Raw genomic sequence first — 24,206 nt, 5'->3', positions numbered from 1 at the left:
ATGGTGTGTTAGTTTCTGCTTTATAACAAAGTGAATCAGCTATACATATACATATATCCCCATATCTCCTCCCTCTTGTGTCTCCCTCCCACCCTCCCTATCCCACCCCTCTAGGTGGTCACAAAGCACCAGCTGATCTCCCTGTGCTATGCGGCTGCTTCCCACTAGTTATCTGTTTTACATTTGGTAGTGTATATGTGTCCATGCCACTCTCTCACTTTGTCCCAGCTTACCCTTCCCCCTCCCCGTGTCCTCAAGTCCGTTCTCTACATCTGCGTCTTTATTCCTGTCCTGCCCCTAGGTTCTTCAGAACCATTTTTTCTTTCTTTTTTTTTTAGATTCCATATATATGTGTTAGCATACGGTATTTGTTTTTCTCTTTCTGACTTACTTCACTCTGTATAACAGACTCTAGGTCCATCCACCTCACTACAAATAACTCAATTTTGTTTCTTTTTATGGCTGAGTAATATTCCATTGTATATATGCCTTATTATCTTCAGGTCCTGTTTCCTTTGATTAACATAATTACTAAAGTAGAAGCTCCTTCAGTTACACAGTTTTAAACTACAGAAAGACATATTTTGGCATCCATCTTTTGTCATGCATGCCAGCTCTCTGCTTTGTAGCTGTAATTGGATACTATGTATCAGACTAACAGGAGAACTGATCACAGCAATAGCTCTGTTGGAATATAACACCCATTATTAGAGTCACAATATAATAGAATATAAAATAATTTGCAGTGATTATAGTACCTGAAACAAGGCAGTGGAATTATTGAAAAATGAAAAAGTGTTACCAGTATGGGAATGTTCCTATCTGTAGGCAAAGTCTCTCAACTCAGAATTAAATCTGATGTTCTCTTTTAAAAATGATTTCATCATCGTCTCCAAACTAGCAAAAACATTTTCAGTACCTTCGACAGCATAGCTATTTCTCTTTTGTCCTTAGGCTCAAAGCGTGGAGGTGTGTTGTTGGTGTTTTTTTTTTCCTTGCTTCAGGCATTTTGGTGATAGTCTGCATTTAAATATGCTGTCTGATGTCTTAACTAGGGAATAAGCTTCTTCCGAAAGATAACTGTCAAGAATATCCAAACCAGCTTTAATATGACTGACATTTCAAGGTCCTATTTTGCATTAATCAAGTATATTAGCAGGTGTAAATCACTGTACAATGAAGAGACTGGGTACAGTCTCATAATTTAATACTGGGCTTCCCATCCAGGAGTCTGCTGGATATATACTTGAGAATAAAGCTTTTTGACATTCAGGTTTAAATTGAAAGAAAATGAGAAACCAGATAAAGCAAGCCAACCAAATTAATTCACTCTGTACTCCTCTCTGCCTTTTCAGTGGAATCCAGAGAAATTCTCTCCCAGAGAAAGTTGGGAAGCCCTCACGAAACAAACCCTTTAGTGTTTACAGAGTATCCATTTATGTGCTTTGTGTTCAAACATAAAAAGACAAACCTTTTGCTGTTCTCCATCAAATCCCCGCAGGTTCTCCTGGGCTTCAGAAAATTTTCCATAAATGCTCTTCATTCTTTATATGAATCCAAGAAAAAATCTACCCCACACCCCTTCCTGGGAGAAGACAAACAGGCACAGATACACAGGCCAGCTTAACTCTGTCCCCCACTACAAGGCCCCGCATCCCTAAAGGCAGCCCCAGGGACAAATGGCCTGAACCCAGTCACTTCACAGTTATGCACCATTACAACGACTGTGGTAAAAAAGTACTTGGTTCTACCACAGCTGGTAGCTGGTTCTACCACACTCTTTAGTCCTTCTTTTACTCCCCTAAAAAGAGCATTGGTTTAGAATTCAGGAATCTGGAGTTCTAGTCCTACTTCTGCCCTTTAATCATTATGTGATCCTGGCAAGTCACCTAATCTCTCAAAGTCTCAGGTTCTCCTGTATATCACGAAGGGACTGAATTAGAATGTCCTCTAAGACTTCTCCTGTCCTATAGTCAAGTTTCTTTGAATGACTAGATCATCCAGATAATGATTCCTTGAACAAACACTTATCAAGTGACTGTTTGGGTACTCCACCGGTCAGTTACAGGTTGTACAAGTTGAACAGGATGTGTGCCCTGAGCGGGTGTTCAGCCTCCAGGGGTGCCAGAGCTGTCAACAAGCTCTAACAGGTTGTCAACCACAGATTTGTTTATTGCTGATACCAGAGCTTAGTGCCTGCCACATACTAATATGTAATAAATATTTGTCAAATGAATGAATAATATTTGAAATAATAAGTGAAAATAAGAATATTCACATTGTATTATGCAAAAGCAAAGAAAAGAGGGATTCATTTTAACTTTGAGGATATAGAAAAGACTTTACAAAAGGAGGTAGTATTTGAATTGAGTTTAGAAGAGTGAAATAGTTTTTGATAGAGAAGGGTAAGGATGAGGATATTCTAGACTGAGGGAAGAACATGAGCAAAACCAGAGAGACATGAAAGTGTATGTCCGCCTAATGGCCATCACCCTGGAAGCTGGAATCAGGTATAAAGAGGGAGAAGAGCATTTCAGGCAGGAGGAACAGTGTGGGTGAAGACTTGGTGCCTGGCAGGAGCATGGTAAATGTGAAGAACTGGGAGAAGTTAAGCTTAGCAGAATCATACGGTTTTAGGAAAAGTAGTACAAAACGAGACAAGAGAAGTAAATGGGGACTGATTTATGAAGAGCCTTGTAAACCATAATAAGTAGTTTGAAGAAGTATTGGAAAGAAAATGATCAGATGTTCAGTTTGGAAAGGTCACTCTGGCTGTGCTATGCAGATTGAACTGAGGCGACAGGGCGGGGAGACCTTTTAGAGGCTGTGGGAGCAGCTATGCTCCAAAATAACCTGCATGACTGGGAGGTTCATGGTCATATTAATAGAGGTAGAACAAACACCCAAGGATGAGGAGGCTGGAGGGTAGTGAGACTGCCCTGTGCAGAGGGATGAGTAGGTATTTAGGGCTAAAACTCAGCAGAAGTCAGAGCTGAGAATTAAAATGTGCGAATTACTTGCTTACAGGTGATAGATCTCATCCTCCTTTAAGTATGGTAATAGGTGACGTCGCCCTGGGGTATTGCAGAGGCAGAAAAGAAAGGGGCCAAGGATAGACTGTCTACATTTTAGAGGAAACAGAGCCAGGGAAGAACATTGAAAAGATTGCTTAGTGAGATGGAGGAGCGCCAGCAGAGTTCAGCTGAAGCAACCACAGAGGAATGAGTTTCAAGGAGTGTCTTGAGATTTCCATTTCCTTCTTCCTCATCACTCCTGCCTGTCAGTCATGAGGTCCCCTGGCCCTGGCTCCTTCCTTTCTCTGCAGATTTCACTCCACCCCTCTGCCACACACTTTGCTCTAGGACCACCGAATGGTTTATATCTGCCCTGCTTTCCCCCGCCCCACGCTGTCTGTAACCTTCATTGCTTTGCTGAGGTTGTCCCACCTACTTGGACACCCTTCCCATCTTTCTCATCTTGGTTGACTTCTCCTCCTTTCAGCTCGGCTCAAACACTACCTCTTTCAGAAGACTTCCTTGAACCTCTTTGACATCTTTGTACCTCTAAACCTCACACAGTGCCTGAATGTGTAGTTTCTTGGTACTTGTTTTGGTATTAAATTAACCTTAGAATCTGAATTTCTCTGGTCTCCTGGTTGCTTTTCCTTATTTCTATTCTCTCCCAGCCCTAGAGCATTTAATTTAAAGATATAGCAATAATTTACCTAAAGTACTGTATCAGCCAGAATCCAGTAAAGAGACAAAACAGTGTACCAGTTATGGTTCTGGCAGCTTTATTGAGGTATAATGATCATACAATCAATGTAAATATTTAAAGTGTATAACTTGATAAGTTTTGACATATGTATATACCCGTGAAATGACAACCACAATCAAGATAATACTCATCATCCCCCAAGGTTTCCTTGTGCCCTTGGTAATCCTTACACCTGCCCTTCCCTGCCTTGCCCCTTCCCTGTTCCTATGTAACCACTAATCTACTTCCTGTCATTATAGATTTTATGAATTTTCTAGAATTTATATAAATGGATTCATACAGTAGGTGCTTTTTTGTCTGGCTTATTTCACTGTCTGGCCTAATTATTTTGAAGTTGTGTGCATCAATAGTTCACTCATTTTTTTTTTTTATTGGAGTATAATTGCTTTACAATGGTGTGTTAGTTTCTGCCTTATAACAAAGTGAATCAGTTATAATATACATATGTTCCCATATCTCTTCCCTCTTGTATCTCCCTCCCTCCCACCCTCCCTATCCCACCCCTCTAGGTGGTCACAAAACACAGAGCTGATCTCCCTGTGCTATGTGGTTGCTTCCCATTAGCTATCCATTTTACGTTTGGTAGTGTATATATGTCCATGCCACTCTCTCACTTTGTCACATCTTACCCTTCCCCCTCCCCATATCCTCAAGTCCATTCTCTAGTAGGTCTGTGTCTTTATTCCCGTCTTGCCATTAGGTTCTTTTCATTGTATGGGTATACCATAATTTGTTTATCCGCTCACCTATTGAGGGACATTTGGGTTGTTTTCAGATTTTGTCTGTCACAAATAAATCTGCTATAAACATTCATGAAGAAGTCTTGGGAATTCCCTGGTGGTCCAGTGGTTAAGAATCCACGCTTCCAGTGCAGAGGGTGCGGGTTTGATCCCTGGTCGGGGAACTAAGATCCCACGTGCCGCGCGGCTCAGCCAAAAAATTTTTTTAAAAACAACAGAAAACCAACCAAACAAACAAAAAGACATTCATGAAGAAGTCTTTGTGAGGACTTAAATTTTGTTTTCTATTGGCAGATACCTAGGAGTGGAATGCTGTGTCAGCCAAACTGTTTCCCAAAGTAATTGCACCCTCTTACATTCCCACCAACAATGTGTGTTACTCTAACCAGCGTCCTGTGAATGATGAGGTCTCCCACTGGCTAGTGGATGCATGAACTCCCCACCCGTGTGAGCTCTGAAGATCACACCTACTGTTCCTTTCGGGAGGTGCATGCCCCGGCTTCGGGTAGTTTCCTCACCTGCCTACACTGATCAGCAGATCTCCAGAGGTTTCTCTGGTACCCTGCCCTACACACTCCTATCATCTTGGCCTCCGCAGATGCCCAGCTCCATCTCCTCAACTCGGATACTACTGCACTCCCCCTGGGTTCCCACTTCCTTCTCTGTGGCCTGGAAACTCTCTCCAGGCAGTACACTGGGAAAATCCTTAGGGCTCACCTTCTTTGTTTCCTTCTTTCAGGATTCACTGTCCTGTATTGCCTGAAGTTCACAGTCTGGAAACACTGTTTCATTAATTTTGTCCAGTTTCTCAGTTGTTTTAAGCAGTAGGTTAAATCCAGTCTCTGTTCCATCTTAGCCAGAAGAGGAAGTCTAATCAGCACCAGTTATTTTAACAGAGTTTCTTCTTTGACCTATGGGCATTTGAATTGTGTTTTTATTTATTTATTTATTTTGGCTGTGCCGCACGGCTTGTGGGATCTTAGTTCCTTGACCAGGGATTGAACTCGCACCCTTGGCAGTGAAAGCGCGGAGTCCTAACCACTGGACCACCAGGGAATTCCCTGAAGTGTGTTTTTAAATCTCCAAATATTGGGGAGTTTTTTCTGGATATATTATTATTTATTTCTAATTCAATTCCACTGGCCAGAGAAGTTAATATAAGATTTCAAGCTTTTAAACTCTATTGAGGTTTGTTTCATGGCTCAGCATATAGTTTATCTTGGTAAACATACCATGTATACTTGCAAATTTACCAAAAAATGTGTATTCCGCAGTGGTTAGGTGTGGTGCTTTATAGATGTTGATTAAGTCATGATAGTTGATAGTGTTATTTATGTCTTCTGTATCCTGGTATTTTGTGTATTCTGTCACTTGCTGAGAGAGGGGTATCAAAATTGCCAACTGTGATTTGGTTGGATTTGTCTAATTCTCTCTTTAATTTTATCAGTTTTTGCTTCATTTAGTTTGAAACTCTGTTATACATCTACATACACATATTATGTTTATATCTTCCAGATGATTGACTCTTTTGTCATTATTGAACTGTCCCTTTTATTCTCTAATAATACCCTTTGTCTTGAAGCCTATTTTATCTGATCTTAATATAGCCACTCAGCTTTTTAATGCTTATTGTTGCATGGTATGTCTTTTAAAATCCTTTTACTTTCAATTTATTTGTGACTTTGTTTTTAAACTGTGTCTCTTGTATACGGCATATAATTGGATCTTGTTTTTTATCCAGTCTGGAAAATGTGACTGAAAAAAACACTGATATGGTTGGATTTAGGTCTACTATTTTATTTTCTGCTTGTCCCATCTGTGTTTTGTTCCTCTGTTCTTTCCTTACTGCCTTCTTTTGGGCTAATTCAATATTTTTTAGAATTCCATTTTAATTTATCAATTGGATTTTTAGTTATACCTCTTTGTATTAATTTTAGTGGTTTCTCTAGGGATTAATTTATATATCCTGAACTTTGTGCAGTCCCATTGCATGACTACTTTGCATAAAATGTAAGAATCTTGCAGCAGTATAGGTCTAATTTACTACCCCATCATTTATGCCGTAATTGTAGTATAAATTATATTTACATTTGTTGTAATACCTCACACACGGTGTTATAATTTTTTAAACAGTCACATATATTTTAAAGAAATTAAGAGAAAAAATAATATTCTATATTTACCTTAATATTTCCCATTTCTAGCACTCCTTATCCTTCCCAAAGATCCAACTTCCCATCTGGTATAATAATTTTTCTTCAACCTGAAGTACTTTCTTTAGCATTTCTTGTTATAAAGGCCTGCTAGCAATTAATTCTCTTAGTTTTTGTTCATCTGAATATGTTTTTATTTTGCCTTCAATTTTAAAGGACATTATTGCAGAATATAGAATTCTGCATGACAGTCTTCTTTTCCTTTCAGCACAATATATATGTGTGCATGTGTATATATATATATATACATATTATAATCTGGTAGTTAATACAGTTTATTGGCTTTTGCCCCTTTTTTGTTTTACCTTTCCTACTCCCTCACTCATGCTCTTGAGATCACCAGGCAAATCAACTACCTGCATCTAAGTCTTTATTTCAGAGTCTGCTTTTGGGGGAACCCAAACTGAATCATGTTCAGTTTACGTTATATAAATCTGTATACGAATATACAAATACTTTCTTTTTTTCCCATGAAAAAGACCATTTGCTAAACAAATGTATTCTTTATATTCACTCATTTATTGAGAAGCTGCAGTCTCCTATACATTGTGAAATTGAACTGGTAACTTGTATTATTAGTTATTTTTATGTCTTTGGCACTTTGTGTGTATATACATGCCAAGTATGTATATATATTCTTTCCTTCTACCTATCTACTTATCTATCTCAATAAAATACACACTTGCTCTTAAGTTCATTGACAATTAGAACTCTGACTTCCTCTTAAGTATGTCTCTAAAATCTAATACAGTTCAGTGCAAACAGTAGGTGCTCAACAAGCGTTTCTTGATTGATCATTGATTGATCATTCTTATTTTTAGGCTTCACATACACTATACATTGTTATACACAAAGTCAACATATAAAATTGATATTAGATAATTTACAAATTAAGGAATTATTAAATTTAACAAATATTTGCACACCTCCTATAGGCAAAAGCATGGTGGAGGCTATGAAGTCAGAATGCAGGAACATAATATGGTGTGTGATAGGCTCTATACAGCAAATAATTCAGTGAAAACATGAGTTTACAGAAATAAATACTATTTCATAGAAGGGAAGGATTAGGATTGAGCGATAGACATGACTGGAAATAGCTTCCAGAAGTAGTAATTATTTGAGAAGGGCCTTGAGGAATTGGTAGGATTTAAACAGACAGAGAACGGGGAGGGGGCTCCAGTGTTGGAGTGCAGGGTGAGAAATCAATGGTAATAAAGCTAAAGAAAGATGGAATAACACGGAGAATGAGGGTAAAGGGACCTGAATGAACATGGGGTGTGTGAGTAACCAAGAGAATGGCCTGACTGAGGGTTAGTTTCCTATTGAGTAACGATAGAAAATAAGCAATGAAGGGCCTTTAAACCCAAGGCATGTAGACTTTGTCACTGAAACAAGAGGGAATTTTTGCAGGATTTTTTTTAACGTGAACTATAAATAACTAAAGTAGAGATTGAATTGAAGAGGATCAGTTTGGCATGTTGCACAGAAAGAGCAGGGATGAAACACGGCTGACGGCATAGAAACCCAGTACAACTTGCTGTCTAGAATCTTCAGGCCTCTTTAGCTTTCCGTTTAAGTGAAGATTTTTCTCTTTTAGGTAATCTGTGCATTTAAAATCATTATTTTCGATTTGTCATCGTGCTTTCTCTTTTAGATCATAGTACTTTATTCATTTTAAAAGGTTATCAGTTTTTTAAAAAGTCTAAGCAACGAGAAGATTGCATTCTGTTCTTTCTGGACTATTGAGAAAGAGGGCTGATAGAAACATAATGACTCCAGTCTGGTTTTTTTCGTTGAATTTTAAGATTTTTTTTTTTTTGTTCTTTTGTAATTTTAAACTTTTGTACTAAACTTTAAAATTATGGTTATACAGATGACTTTATACATCCCAATTCTGAAATTTAGATGGAGTGTTATTATGAGTATTGTCATCAGAAAGTCACTGTCACTCTGAATTATCTTAGTTTACATATTGCTAAATTTCAAGATGATTTCATTACTTACAGAAAGACTTTCCTCCTAAGAAAAATGAAAGTCAATGGAAAAATATTTAACTAAAATTCACTTTTTAGGAATGCTTTTATGTCAATCTGGTGATGTACACATGCACTTTGGGATACCATTGATCTCGTATTCTACTAAGAATATATTAATTTTTTAAAGAACCTTTATCAGCTAGGTATAACTTGATCATATGCACATCAGGAATGTTTTAGAAGTTATTTTCATCTACCAATTTTCCATTTCCTTTAATCATTATTAAGTAGTTAAACTATATTCAGTTTAAAAAACAAAGGCATTACCTTTTTTTATTCTTGTGCTTCAGTTTGGCTTTTCACTCAACAAGCACTTATCAATCACATCCTATGGGAATGGCACTGTTGTGTGCTGCGGTATAAAGAAAACTCCTAGTAAGGTCTCCTCAAGGAGCCTGTTTTCAGGTAGGCAGCCAGACTTGTAGTTAACAAGATGAAGTGTTTCAACTGCTCACAGGGCTCCAAACAGGATACGGCAAGATAAACAATAATAGGATAAAGCGAGGGAAAAAAATCAGGGCAAGCTTTATAGAGAAGGTGAGAGTTGAATTGAGTTTTAAAAGATGAAAAAGTTTGGAGATGAGAGGGCTGGGGAAAAATGGAATTCCTGGTAGAGGTAATGATTTAGGTTTCTTGAACTGTCTGATTCTGTGGTAAACCAGCAGCACTTTTGCCCAGGTTAGCCTCCAACTGTGGATGAAAATGGAAAGGAAGGTTAGAGTCAAAGAAAATTTGTTTTTCTTTATAATAACTCAGAGCCTGCAAGTGATGATAATAAGCATCTCAGTGCACACTATGAGGTATGTTGTGATGCACATTGTGATATGTAAACACTTGATAGCAACTTATGTAATTCCTGAAGCCTCCTCTCTTTTGGGAGCTCAAATGAGACAGTCTTCCTCTTGCCCTGTCTCAGTTTTCTTTCTTTCCACATCCAACTTCAGATGAAACTATTTGAGAGCAAGTCCCTAGCACTGACAGTGTTGATAACAATTTGCATCTAGAAACTTGGACCAGGCTCATAATTCATATTCAATAATATTTCCATATCAGACCCACCCTAAATTTCAGATCCTCTCCATTCTTTCAATTCCTTCAATTTGTAATAAATACTATTTGTCTGTTGTATTCCAGGTACTTTGCCTGTTATATTCTAGGTACTTTGGTAATATTAATGAATAAAAGGGACAAAGATCCCTGACCTGATGGAACTTACATTTTAGTAATCATCACAACTGCTCTGGAAAATTGCTTTTTTTCTCCCACAGAGATTTATTATTAAAATTAGGTTGCTATCTAAGAGAGTGATTTTCTTTTACGGGCTTTGTATAGACACTGGGGTGGGAAGACATTTTTTATTTCTGGGGAAAAAGGCTTTTTTGTAGCTGGGGGTTCTGTAAGGCTAGACCAGTATGATGTGGCATATTTTCTCTAGTTTATCTTGTAAGAGATGAAAGTTTGAAGGCACTAAAAATATAGTGGTTTCAGAGACAGATAAGTGGGTGAAGGGAGAAATATTTAAAGACAAGTTATTTGAAGCTTTCCTTGCCTTGGCTTCAGTGAGGCGAGAGAGAGAGAAGACAGCCACCAAATGACTAGGGCATCAATTATAGCTTGGGTATACTTTATATAGACAGAAGAGAAACATAGTAAGAAAGTAGAAACGACTAAATAGGAGAGAAGTCTGTTATGGCATAAAAAAAATCCAATTATTAAAAATGCAGTAAATTTGAAATAGAGTATTTTCAGTTTTATTTTTTTGTTTACAGCTCTTATTTGTTACTTCACAGATGCTGTGCCTGTTCCCTCAGAAAAAAGCCCATCTCTGCAGACAAATGTGAGTTTCGACAAGAAATCAGACAGTACCATTACAAATACTGTAATAGAAAACCCTTTGCAAACGTCTCTAGAAAAGCAGCCAGCTGCAAAAAGTTTTGAAACATTGACAACTTTACCAGCATTTTGGCCATCTAGTAAAGAAGAGTTCATCAACCCTAATTTAAGGATATCAAAGTCGGATTCTACTTTCTATAACCAGAGCTCTGTGGAGACACTCTATGTTTCTCCCTCATTCAAAACATTTGACCCAGTGAAAGAGACTGTAATCAGTAAGGACCATCAGAAACCAACAGAATCTGGCCTGGTTCAGATGGAGGGTGAAAACCTCAAGACCTTAACCACATGGGGTGAGTCTACAAAAAACAAGCAGAAAACCTCTTTTGAAGTACTCTTCTTTTACTTTTCTCTGCTTTCTGCCTCCTGTTTTTGTTCCCTCCTTTTACTCTCCATCCATTGGTATTAAGAGAGGTACTTGAGCTGGGAAAGTCCCTGTTTATTAAAGGGCTAATAGCAGTTCATCTTTGTGGGTTACAAGTGCTTGATTGAAGCACACGTTCTGAACAGTTTTGATGCAGAACAAATTAGAAAGAACTAGCATTAAAGAAGAGCTTCCTGTTAAACATTTAGGCTAATTATTAAAAAACTATATGAAAAAAATTGGTTAGTATGCATATCGGAATGTATACACACACACACACCCCCATATATATATATATATGGGAACATATATATATATATATGGGAACACATGAATATGTGTGTGTGTGTTTTCCCTTTTTTAAAAGAGCTGTGTACTGATTCCAAAAACAGGTGGAGAATCTCTTCCCTTTTCTGTCTTACAAAAAATTAAGAGGGTTGCAGTATTCTTTAGACTGGATGATAAAGGATAAAGCCAGTTGAGATTCCAGGTCGTTGGCCATCAGATATTAAATCCTACATTTTTATAATTACACTTTCTTCTGTAAAGTTAATTAGTAAAAGAATAACTTGTTTGCTGGTGCATTTTTCAAAGACTAAGTAGTTTATTGATTCTTATATATGATAATGCTAATTAACTCATATAAATATAAAGTTTTTAATATAAATCTTTTAAACTGTCTCAAATTCAGGTCAGAAGTACAATATAAATACAAACAATGGAAGCCAAAATGTTGAGGTTAAAGAAATTTATCTTGGTGCTACTAAGGCCAGTGAATAACAAAAGACTCTTCTTACTGCTCTTTCCAGAATTGTTTTGAATTGAGTAGCCTAAAAATAAGACTAATTCTTAGTTTTGTCACCAGATCAACTTTTCTGCTGAGACTGCTGATGGAGAACCCAATTAGTACTGGTTATGACGGCCATGTTAGTTTATGTGCATGGCTGTCCCCTAGGAAGTTGTTATTTTGATTCATTTCTTTCACAAATACCACAAAAAGAAAATTGAAAATAAATTTTGGTCACTGCTTGTGTACCAAGTACATTTAATTATAAAAATTAGCAAGAAGTTCCTCTAAAACCAGTTAACAAGGAAGACTTCTTCTCCTACTTAAAATGAAGTAGATAGCATTAGTCTAATCCTCCACCAAAAATACTGGTTAAAGCTGGAAAACTATTAGAAGTCATCGTAAAACAACCAAGGTAGAAAACACATGATGGGTCAGGATCCTAGGAAAAAGGATTGTGATATTGTGATATAATAAGAAATATATATTTGGTCTTCATCAGTGATTCCTGGCACAGAGCTCCTGAAACCCTTGTAATTTCCTGAGTGATAGGAGAGAGAGGAGCATCTTTTGTTATTCATAATAAGCCCTTTCAAGCCCACCCCTGACCTGTGGGGAGAGGAGACGGGGTGGATGCTGAGTTAATCATCAAGGGCCAATGATTTGGTCAATCATGGCTACGTATTGGAACCTCTGTAAAAACCCTAAACAACGGGGTTTAGAGTGCTTCCTGGTTGGGGAACACATAAAGGTTCTGGGAGGATGGCACACCTGGAGAAGTCATGGCAGCTCTGTGCCCCTATCCCATACCTTGCCCTATGCATTTCTTCCATTTGGCTGTTCCTTTATAAACCAGTAATAGTAAGTAAAGCATGTTCCTGAGTTTTGCGAGCTATTCTAGCAAATTATCAAACCCAAGGAGGGGACCATGGGATCCTTCAATTTATAGTCAACAGATCAGAAACAGAGGAGGCCTGAACTTGCAATTGGCATCTGAAATGGGGGGCAGTCTTGAGGGTTTAAACCCTTCATCTCTGGGGTCTGCACTAACTCTGGGTAGTGTCAGAATTGAATTAAATTGTAGGACACCCAATTGGGTGTCCACAGAGCACAGGAGAAATCCTTCGTGTGGAAACCCCACACGTTTGGTGTCAGAAGTGATGTGAGAAGAGTAGGAAACTAGTTCATATTTAGTTGGTCCCACATTCACCTCAGTTTTCCCCGCTTGCATCGTCTGCTTATTAGCAGAGCAGGATGATAGAAGCTGAGGGAAAATTAGAGGCCTGGGCTTTCCACAGTCTCACTGAGCTTGGGAGGTAGGGTTGGAGTTTGGGACTTCCAAGGTGTCAGGGACTCAAGGGGCCAATATTCCAGAGGGAAGGGAATCACAGAGAAAAAGTCCATAAGTCTTTGTATAATTTCTTACTGTTACATTTGCCTGCTGCTAAACTCATGTTCTGGATAAGATGCCGAGAATCGAAATGGGAAGCAGCCAACCGGTTTAGCCATCCTAAATGGGAAGAGGCTGACGAGCTAATCAGAGATTCTCATAATCTTGTGGCACTAAGAGACAGAGGTTGGAGTTCAGGATATGCCAAATTGTAGGGGCTCCGGTAAATACTCTGTGCTTTCAGCTGGGCTCTCTAACAGGCTACACCCTAAGCATCAGAAGTACACTCTAGGAGTAAGGACAAGCCAGAAATAGAACAGCCCTCCCAAATGCTGAAACCGAACTTCAACTAGAACAAAGTGTCTGGAAGACAATGAAATTCTTTCTTGAGAGCTGCTACAATTTTTCATGCACAATGTTTGGCATTCAACAAAAAATTACCAAGCATACCAGGAAATGAACAAATGACCAGAAATACAGGAGAAAACAGACAACAGAAAGAGGCTCACAAATAATCGAGATACTGAAGTTTTAAGGTAGGTACTTTAAAATAATTATGATTAATATAATCGAGAAAACAGAAGAAAAGATGGGGAATTTCATCAGAATAGAATACTACTATCTATAAAAAAAGAATCAAGTGAATTCATGAATTCCAAAGCTGAAAAATATAGTAACTGAAATTAATACCTTGAGGGTACTGTTCACTTCACATGGCCTGAGATGTCAAAAGAGAGAGTTCAGCACTGGCAGAGAAGCTGAAAATTTATGAGGGAAACCCTGAAAGGGAGGGAGACTCAGATGGAGTCTCAGATTCCATTTATAAACTCTGCCCAAATCCTTGACTGACTGCTGAACTGTATGTGTAAGGGAAGACCCCAGTGACTCGTGGAAAAATAAAAGAACACTGGAAATTATAAATATGTGGGTAAATATAAAATACTATATATTTTATTTTTAATTCTAATTTGAAAAGTAACATACAACTGTTTAAAGCAAAAAATTTTAATACTGTATTTTGGGTTTTAAAATTTGTGTAAATGTAATTACATCACAACATAGCACAAAGAATGGCTGAATTGCATAGTTGTTAATGGCACAGGTTCTGGAGTCAGACTGCCTGGGTTCATAATCTCAGCTCAACCACTAATTGTGTGACCTTAGGCAAGGCCCTTGACCTCTCTGCATGTCAGTATCTCCATCTATAGGACAGAAGTCATGATGGCACTGCCACATGGAACACAGAGGCCGTCATAGGAAAGGATTCGACGTGAGAGAAAGGAGACAAGAGCCGGTGGGTGAGGTAGGGGGAGAGATCCCAAGATGAAGCATGATGTGGGGAAGGCAGACTAGAATCCAGACCAGAAAGAGAGTCACCTCATGCTGCGGGCCCGTAAGGAAAGAGGAGAAAGGCTGTACCAGATGTGAGGGAAGGGTTCTGTTGTTTTTAATAATTTAAATGCGTTGAGCCTTCGTGGGCCACACTCTGTGTCATAACCTCAGTATCTTATTGTCTGAGGTCACCTACCAAGCCTGAGGGTTTGGAGTGGTAAAAGGGCTGTGAAGAGACTGGAGATTTAGAACAGCCAATCTAGAGAATGGAAGAGGGAGCTGATAAGACACTGAGAAGACGGAGGAGTAGTAATTTGTAATCCAGATTTGCAGCCGCCTGTGCTTTTCTCCTGTAGCGCTGAGCATCCCAGGGATAGGAATGAAAAGGGTAGATATTTAAACTGAAATAGGATTAGGACAGGGATTGGGGAACTGCGGCCTCTTGGTCCACAGCCTGTTTTTGTAAATAAAGTTTTATTGGAAAACAGCCACACTACTCAGCTCGCATATTGTCTTTGGCTGCTTTTGTGCTACATCAGCAGAGCTGAGTAGTTCAAACAGAGACTGTATGTACCACAAAGCCTAAAAGATTTACTCTCTGGTCCTTTATGTAAAAGGTTTGCTGACTCCTGAATTAGGAATTAGTAGCAGGTAAGGCAGAAGACGTGTTGGCAAGGGGGTAGCTAGAAAATGGCTGAAGTGATGGATCCTGGGATTCTAGACTGGACAAGAAAGGAGCCAGAACCAGGAGGCACTGACAGAGAGAAAATAGAAGGATCATTGCATCTATTGTCTCAATGAGGCCAAAGTGTAGGTGTATTAAAAGGAATGTAAAAGGAATCTAAAAGGCTGGAAGTAATTGAGAAGAAAAGTAATCTTGGAAAACAAGATTTCAGAGTAGGGCAGTTGTGAGTGATGACATATTCTAGGGAACACTCAGAGGAATGGCTGAAGGTCATTGTGGTTGAGGAATTAAAGAAATGATGAGGCCAGGATGGATGGCTAGTCTCAGATGACGGAGGATAAAGAAGATAGTACCTATTTCCTGGTTTTCTTTTAAGAAATATTTGTTTACAGGAAGGCTCCAGGTCTGATGTTATAAACTCTGTGGAGATAATGAGCTGGGCAAATTAAAAAATACTTGCACACTCATATTTTAGCAGTTCGCAAATATCAGGGAGGCTGTCTGAGGCGGCCACCTAATACACTTTAGTATCTTTACTGAATGAGAGGGATGGATTTGCTGCAGCGACCTCCTTTGACCCTTTGATGATAAATAGCTCTGTTCCTAGAACAGCCCATTCCTTCTGCTTCTCTGTTTATTTAGAGCTCAAACTATTGTTTTAGGTCGTTAGTCGTTAGTTTATCATGCATGCTAAAAAGGAAGAAGGAGCTAGTAAGTACTTAGAAGCCAGATCTGGTGGCAGGCAGCTTTCGTTATAGTCTCATAAGCCACAGTTAGGGTAAGTGTGTTAGACGCACTGGATTTTACTTTCTAATTTGGGGGAGGAAAAAAAAATCTATACATTCTCATGTTGCGATAGTTGTGAGCATTCTCACTGGCTTCGTCCTTTCTTTCTGTCTCATCGGTTCCATTTTCTTACTCTGAATTTCAGCAGTAGTTGTTCTTTGTAGCTGTTTTTCAGTTCACCTTTGCTGGGGAAAGAAACCAAACATGACACACACACAAAGGACTCATTAACCATACCTTTTTCTTTTGGGCTATAAAAGCCTTCAGAGCTAGAACAATTAACAATTTCCCTAAGAAATGGGGAAAATGATAGAAAACAGTTCTGCAGACCATCTCAGCTAACTCTGAGCTACTGGTCAGGCTGATTCAGAAGCACCGCGCAGAGCAGAGCATTGAAGGGAGAGGGGAGTCTTATCACCTGCAGGGGAAGTCACAGCACAGGTGCTCCCTGTCCCCCAGACACGGCCCCGACAGCTCTTCCAGCTGCACAGCCCCTGCCTGCTTTTGTACAGACAAAAAGATACACTGATATGATTTTTTAAATTTAGTGAACCAAACTTATACTTCATAGGTAAGTGAGTAAACTCATCTTTAATCCAGTAATCCAATTTTCCTAGTACAAATGTAGCATAAGTGATTTATAATCACTTATAATGAGGCAGACTTATTAGCATTTCTCTGTGTTACTCCTAAATCAGGTTCTTTTGTGTAGCTTATTTATAATAATGGCATTAAAAGTAAAATTTCAAATATTACATTAAAAAAATTGAGATCTAATTCATGTACCATAAAATGCACCGTTTTAAAATGGACAATTTAGTGGTTTTTAGTATATTCTTAGAGTTGTACAGCCATCACTACTGATTCCAGAACGTTTCCATGACCCTCAAAAGTCCTGTACAGGGACTTCCCTGGTGGCGCAGTGGTTAAGAATCACCTGCCAAGGCAGGGCACACGGGTTTGAGCCCTGGTCCGGGAATATTCCACATGCCACAGAGCAACTAAGCCCATGTGCCACAACTCCTGAGCCTGTGCTCTAGAGCCTGCGAGCCACATCTACTGAGCCCTCATGCCACAACTACTGAAGCCCATGCACCACGAGCCCGTGCTCCACAACAAGAGAAGCCACTGTGATGAGAAACCTGCACACCGCAACAAAGAGTAGCCCCCGCTTGCTGCAACTAGAGAAAGCCTGCGAGCAGCAACGAAGACCCAACACAGCCAAAAAATCAATCAATCAATCAATTAATTAATTAATTTTAAAAAGTCCTGTACACATGAGCAGTCACTCCCAGTCCCCCTCACCCCAGCCCCTGGCAACCACTATCTACTTTCTGTCTCTCTGGATTTGTCTATTCTGGACATTTCATATGATGGAGTCATGCAATATGTGGCCTTCTGTGACTGATTTCTTTCACTGAGCATCATGTTTTCAAGGTTTATCCATGTTGTAACATAAATCAGTACTTCATTCCTTTTTATGGCTGAATAATATTCCAATGTATAGATAAACACATTTTATTTATCCCTTCATCAGTTGATGGACATTTGAGTTGTTTCCACTTTTTGGCTGTTATGAATAATTCTGTTATAAAGATTTTTGTAAATGTCTCATTTTTTTAACCATAGAACAAAATCACAGTAGTTTAATTCATGTGTGTAGGTAACTTGACAGCCATTATATATCAGTGAGGAAGACTGAAAGAGGTGAATTGGAGAATGAAAAAAAAAATCCCTCTGTTGTACAGTGAACTGTTTAGTTGACCAAAGACCTGCTGCTAGCAGAAAAATTTCCATTTCCTGCTAAAGAGAGTTTTTAAATATTTCCAGAAGTGTATTTGTCATCTTATTTTTGCAGCCCAGTACTTCCAAATGCTTTTTAAGTTTAAAATTGTAATATGATAATTAACAGACCCAATGTTATTCGTGAGTATAAAAAGTTAGAGATAACACATCAGCATTTGGAATAATTTTGTCAGTGCTATTTTCAAGTGAGTGCAACATTCATTAGCATGCATGTATCACACAGTGAGATTTTTACAACCAGCCATTTACTGCGGCTTATTTGCAATATTCTCTGCATTTCAGCTCTGGGGGGTGGACTGTATGAGGAGGATGCTTGTTAACAAATAAACTCCTTAATGAGCCAGAGAAGGGTCACTAAACAGGCAGGGAGATGCACCCTGAAGTGCAGTGTGCAGCGTCTGGCACAGCTGCAGCGTGTTTGGAAACAAAAGTAAATTGGCCTGCAGCAATTAGAGATGAAGTGGCTTTTTATGAGCAAAAGCATCCTGTAGCCTCTGAATCAAAGCTGCAGAACTGTAAATAGTGAGAAGCTATTTACTCAGCAGTTGTAGCTACAAAGCAGAAGGAGGGTGGGCATACAGTAAAAAGCAGTGATTCTCAAACCTGAGCATGCAACAGAAACGCAGGTTTGTTAAAAATCCGTTTCCTGAGCCCAACCCATCCCCGCAAGTGTCTGATTCAGTTGGTCCGGGGTGGGGCCCAAGAAGTTCATCTCTAACAAATAACCAGGTGCTGCTGCTGCTGGTTCAGGAACCACACCCTGAGAAACACTACACATGAAGTGGAATACCAGATATTCATCCTGTCACACGTGTGTGACTGTCATAACTGTGTTATCTTTACATGGATAACATGATATTAATATTTGACTCAAATATTATTTTCCTCCCGGCCTTCTTAAATGTTCCTTATGAAATCATTCTTCCTGACCAGAGTGAATTATTTCTAGAATAGTTTCTTAGTACTCTTAACATATGTGTTTTGGGTCCTAGAATCTTAGAATCTCACCAAGGATATATAGTTCTGTCACATGATGCGTTGATCTGGCCTGAAACATTCCTGCCAAACGGTCATTCAGGCTGTGCATGAGCTCCATGAATATCAAGAATCTCACCACTTCCCAAAGCAGCTCATTTCATGTGTGGAAAACCATGACTATTAGAAAGTTTTCTTTTTTAAATTGGGCTGAAATCTCTTTTCCTATTACTTTCACCTGTTAACCCCAGTTCCAACTTGTGCACGATATGAGAAAAGGGAGATAAATATTACTAAGATTTTGTGACTATTTTCCAATAACCAAATATAGCCTCTTACCCTTTGTCTTCCTATCCCTTTTTGAGTAAAGATTTGCATATCCATCAACCATTCCTTATATATCTTTATGTAAGGAATGGTTGTCATATTCCCTCACCATCCTGGTTGCCTGCCTTCTCAATTTTATATCCAGAATTTAACATAATTCTTTAATACTGTAAAAATAATTATAATATAGTAGAATGGTGTGGACTTAGAGCTTAGTGGGTTAGATTATATGGTTTAACATCAGAGACTAGAATTTGAGTCTCATCTCTGCCCCTTTTTAGTCCTGTGATCTTGGGAAAGTTTCTTTGCCTCTTTGAGATTCCTTTGCCTCATGTTTTAAATGGGGTTATAGGGACTTCGCTGGTGGTGCAGTGGTTAAACATCCGCCTGCCAATGCAGGGGACACAGGTTTGAGCCCTGGTCCGGGAAGATCCCACGTGCCACGGAGCAGCTGAGCCCGTGTGCCACAACTGCCGAGCCTGTGCTCTGGAGTCCGAGAGCCACTACTACTGAGCCCACGTGCCACAACTCCTGAAGCCTGCACGCCTGGAGCCCATGCTCCGCAACAAGAGAAGCCACCGCAATGAGAAGCCCGCGCACCGCGGCGAGGCGTGGCCCCCGCTCACCGCAACTAGAGAAAGCCCGCGTGCAGCGTGCAGCAACGAAGACTCAACACGCCAAAAATAGATTAAAAATAAATAAATAAATTTATTTAAAAATAAAATAAAATAAATGGGGTTATAAAGCCTACTCCACATGTTGTTATTGGAGTGTGGTGCTAAATAAAGAGAATTAGAAAATAGCTATTTGAAAAGCAATTTAAATCCTTAGACTTTTCCTCCTTGCCAAATAGATAAACAATTGCCCTGAATATTCACCCACTCTTACAACCTCTGGCAGAAGTCTGGAGATTTGTTTTCTGGAGAAGGTAGGTGGAGGGTCTCTGAAATGAGAGATGCTAGGTAGAGTTGAGTGTGCAGGTCGTATAACAAACACTACAGGATTAAGTGACCATATGCAAACCAAATGCTGAATGCTGAGAACCCTGTCCCCTTTCCCTGCTAGACTCCCAGCACACCGGGAGCCAGATCTTTACCTTCTAGGCAGGAGAGAGAAACTGTTCTCACAAGAACCTATAACCCTCAGAGGAAAGAACCAAAGATACCGACATTAGTGGTTCCCCAACAGATGACCCACTCAGATGACTATACACTGAAGCTCAGTGTTGACAAGTCTCACACTTACACTCAGAGCTTCCAATCAACTTTGTAATTTTTCATTCTTAATCATAAGCAGACAGCAAGGTGTTCCAGACATCTGAAAGAAACTTCTAATGTGGAACATTGAGACAAGGGATAAGAGAATATGTTGCACCCATGAAACAAAAACAGGGTGTTACAAAAAGAATTTCTGAGAACCCCCAAAAAATAGCTCTTGGAAGTTAAAAATATAAGAGCAGAAATTAGCAACTCAGTGGTAGGATTGAAAGCTAAAGTTGACAAAACTCTCTGAGGAAGTAGAGCACAAAGACAAAGGTAGGGAAGATGGGAGAGAAAATGAAGATTAGAGGACTATTCCAGGAGGTCTAACACCTGGACTAGTTAGAGGTTCGGAAAAAGAATACAGAGAAAACAGAGAGGAGAAAATAAATTATTAAAGCGGTAAAGAAAATTTTCTAAAGCTGAAGGAAATGAGTTCCTGATTAAAAGTCAGTTGACTTTCAGTTGACCTCAATGAATAAAAAAAAGTCACCCTTGGGGCACACAGAGAAGCCTCCAAACACGGCAGACCAAGAGGAAATTCTATGAAACTTCAGAGATAAAACCGTTACATACAGTTATATACAATGAATGGAATGGCTCCCACTCCAGAGCAGCAATACTGGAAGCAAGAAGACAGTGGAATTTTGCCTTCACAAGTCTGAAAGAAAGGATTTCTGACCCAGAATTCTTTACCTAACCAAATATCATTAAGCCTAAAAGTAGAACATGGACATTTTCAGACATGCGAGTTCTCAAAATTTTACTTTTCGTGCATCCTTTTTCAGTGAACTACTGGAGAACGTGCTGCTCCAGCACGAGGGTAGACCAAGAAAGAGAAAGACCTGGGATACAGAAAACAGGAGGATGGCAGAAGGACATGTCAGATGACAGCTGTGAGTGGAGCTCAGAGTGTCGCTGTGTGACTCAGAACACAAATATGCTGAGGCTTTCGTCATTGGCATGCCCATTACCACGTACCCTCTTTTTAATCCAAGGATAGACTATCTGGATAGGGCTGACCTAGATTCTTAAGTGTGCTTGTCCTGTCTTGACCGTGTGTTAATGAAGTTCCTACTTTCCTTTTTGTGTCCTGCTGCTGCATCAGCTGAGAATACTCATTTCACCCCCCAAAAGTTTTGTGATTGGAATTCTTTCCTGAGAACTGGAGATAGGCCTCAGAGAGCTTTGAAGCAGAAAATAGAAGCTGCCTGCCCTGGCCACATTTTTTTACAGGAGGTCCAATTTAGTTTAGAAGGACATGAATATGTAAAATAAATAAAATTAATATAGAAAGATAAGTGCTAAATGGTAAGCATTAATTCCCCTCTTCTATGACTTATAGTCAATAAGTTTGTTTTGTTTTGTTTTGTTTTTTTAAGTAACAAGCCCAGAGTTAGTTACAAAGACCTTAGCACTGGAATTTGCCAATTTTTACCACCTAAGACATAAGTGAATGTAAACAGACATTCCAAGGAGACAAGAAAAAGTTCTGTGCCCAAGAAAGTTTGGAAAACACTTGAATAAATTACAGGTGGCCCTTGAACAACATGGGTTTGAACTGCATGGGTCTACTTATACATGATTTTTTTCAATAAACACGTAGTACAGTACTACAGGATCGGAGGTTGATTGAATCTGCTGATTCAGAACCTCGGATATGGAGGGCCAACTGTAAGATTATACAGGGATTTTCAAATGTGCAGAGGGCCAGCGCCCCTAACCCCCTTGTTCAAGGGTCAGCTGTACTGTCGATTTCTCAGAACCTTAAATCTGCTAACGGACATGGTTAATCTCCTAATGGGAGGCACCGTATGTATGCAATTGGCTAGTCTTGACTTTGAAGCCCTGTTCTCACAAAACATCTTTTTACATCTTAAGGAACACAGTGTTCCCCAGAACAGTTCGGGAAATAATGATTTAGAATGAAGTGTGAAAGAAGAGATTTAATATGATTTTGCCTGAAGGGAAGTTTAAAACGTTATCAAATTTTTAATTTTGTGGAAAATAAGCTTAGAATGCTTTTTATTTTACTTACAGTTTCTTGGTGGAAAAAAAAAAATTATATACATGTGCTGAAGTGTCCTGGATCTCAGATGGCTTGGACTCAGTCTTGACTATATTTGACCATTAAGAGAAAAAGACTAGTTTTATAACTGTGGGGTACTTGTAGTTGGTTGTTCATTTTGCCATAATATTTTCTGTCAAAAAAAAAAAAAATGAAGGAATCTAAGTTACAGGCTTCTCACACTTTCTACTTTAAATGTCAACTTAAAATGCTGGCAGTGAGTAGAATAGCATGTAATACTTTTCTGCTCTCTCTGGTAAGTGTAGTGTAAAAATATATTGGGCAAGGTTTGAGAGTCAAGATGAATATTGATATTTCTATTTTAGTTTCATTTCCATGGTATTATTGATATATAACACATCTTTAGATTTTCTCTATTTCCTGCTTTGGGTTTATTTGGGCTTATTATGACGAGTTAACATATAAAATTCTAAGTAATTTATTTAAGCTGAGACCAGATAGGATTTTACACTGTAAAATGATTTTAGCTATTACTGTCATTTGTATGTTGCCTAATCTTTGTCTGTCATTTATACATTTTAGTTTCAACTGCCTCTGAGGGAGCCTCCTTCTTTTCTACTTTATCCGTGTCATCTCCTGATTCAGCCTCTCCAGAGAAGTCTGTTCATCTCTCACCCCCAGTTTTGGCCGGACCTTCCTTCTGGACTTTGTCCCATCAACAATCTTCTTCTGCCTCTGTTAAAGATAAAGATAAGACAGCCAGGGTTCATCACCCTTTTGCTCTTAGGGGCCCACTGTCCTCTGATGAAGAGGAAAATGACCACCTCAACCTACTGGAAATTCTTCCAGACAACTCTGATTCTGCCAAAAAGAAGACAAGTCCTATTTCTAGCAGTAATTGGGTAGCATTTTCCACCCAAAATGTAGACCATTTCACCTCTATGTCCTGTTCTAGTTTTCAGGCAACCAAAGACCTGCCTAGGGAGCCTGAAACAAACGATTCCACTAACGTTCTTCTAGGGGAGGTGAAAAACGCAATAGTTAAATTACATGAAGATCTGAGCATGGTGATACAAGAACTTAATGTCATCAATAGCCATCTGGTAAGCATGAGTGGGAATAGTCCACAAATAAACAAGTCTCTGCAGTTTCCCCAGTATTCTGAGGGGGGCTCACATCGAGTCTAACAATCTCAATAGCCATTTTTTTATAGAACTCATGTGGTGTCACTTCCCAAGGACTAAGAAGTTAACCTTTTATAGATTCTCATTACTATGGCAAAAATAGGGTTGTTGGTTTGATTTTTCCTTGTCAGGTTTATTAAACAAGTATATTTCAAACCAATAAATTCATTTGGGTGGTTTATTCTTTACAGAAACAAAGAATCACCTTTGATAATATTTTCAGGTTTAGATATTAGTTCATTTGAAACTGAAGAGAATTTCATTCTTCCATGCTCTGTACTTTACCTCAAAATACATTGAGCACTAGTGAAAGTTGTGGTCAGACTTCAAACTGCAAATAACTATTCTAGAACTTTTGGATAAATTGGTAGTAAGAAGCCCTTCATCTTCCATCTGTTTGGAGATTCATTGTTAACAAACCTTTGCCTTGATTTAGGAGAACTGAGTCTGGAGTATACATTTCACATGTTCTCATGTCAAGTTTCAGGTTCTGCAAACCAAGGGCCAGAAATCTTTCCCTTCTTACGAATGCCACCGTTGGTTGAGAGTTAAGTTGAGACAAGTAGGACATGGAACAGGTGGTTTGTTGTTGTTTTTGTTAATGTATATTGCAAAGTGAA

General features: G+C 39.0%; 1 protein-coding gene across 1 annotated transcript in view; it reads left to right on the top strand.

Moving 5' to 3' along the window:
* ENTHD1 (ENTH domain containing 1) overlaps positions 1 to 23,589 on the top strand; it is a 107,795-nt gene extending 84,206 nt beyond the window's left edge. Inside the window, exons 5-6 of the mRNA XM_068561872.1 lie at positions 10,560 to 10,955; positions 22,985 to 23,589. Coding sequence (XP_068417973.1) covers positions 10,560 to 10,955; positions 22,985 to 23,589 — 1,001 coding nt within the window. The remainder of the gene's footprint in view (positions 1 to 10,559; positions 10,956 to 22,984) is intronic.
* The last annotated feature ends 617 nt before the right edge of the window (positions 23,590 to 24,206 follow it).

The sequence above is a fragment of the Eschrichtius robustus genome, chromosome 13 (assembly GCF_028021215.1).
Source record: "Eschrichtius robustus isolate mEscRob2 chromosome 13, mEscRob2.pri, whole genome shotgun sequence".
In the NCBI taxonomy this organism is placed as follows: domain Eukaryota; kingdom Metazoa; phylum Chordata; class Mammalia; order Artiodactyla; family Eschrichtiidae; genus Eschrichtius; species Eschrichtius robustus.
The sequence above is the reverse complement of the archived record's forward strand: the minus strand, read 5'-3'. Positions and strand labels throughout refer to the sequence as shown.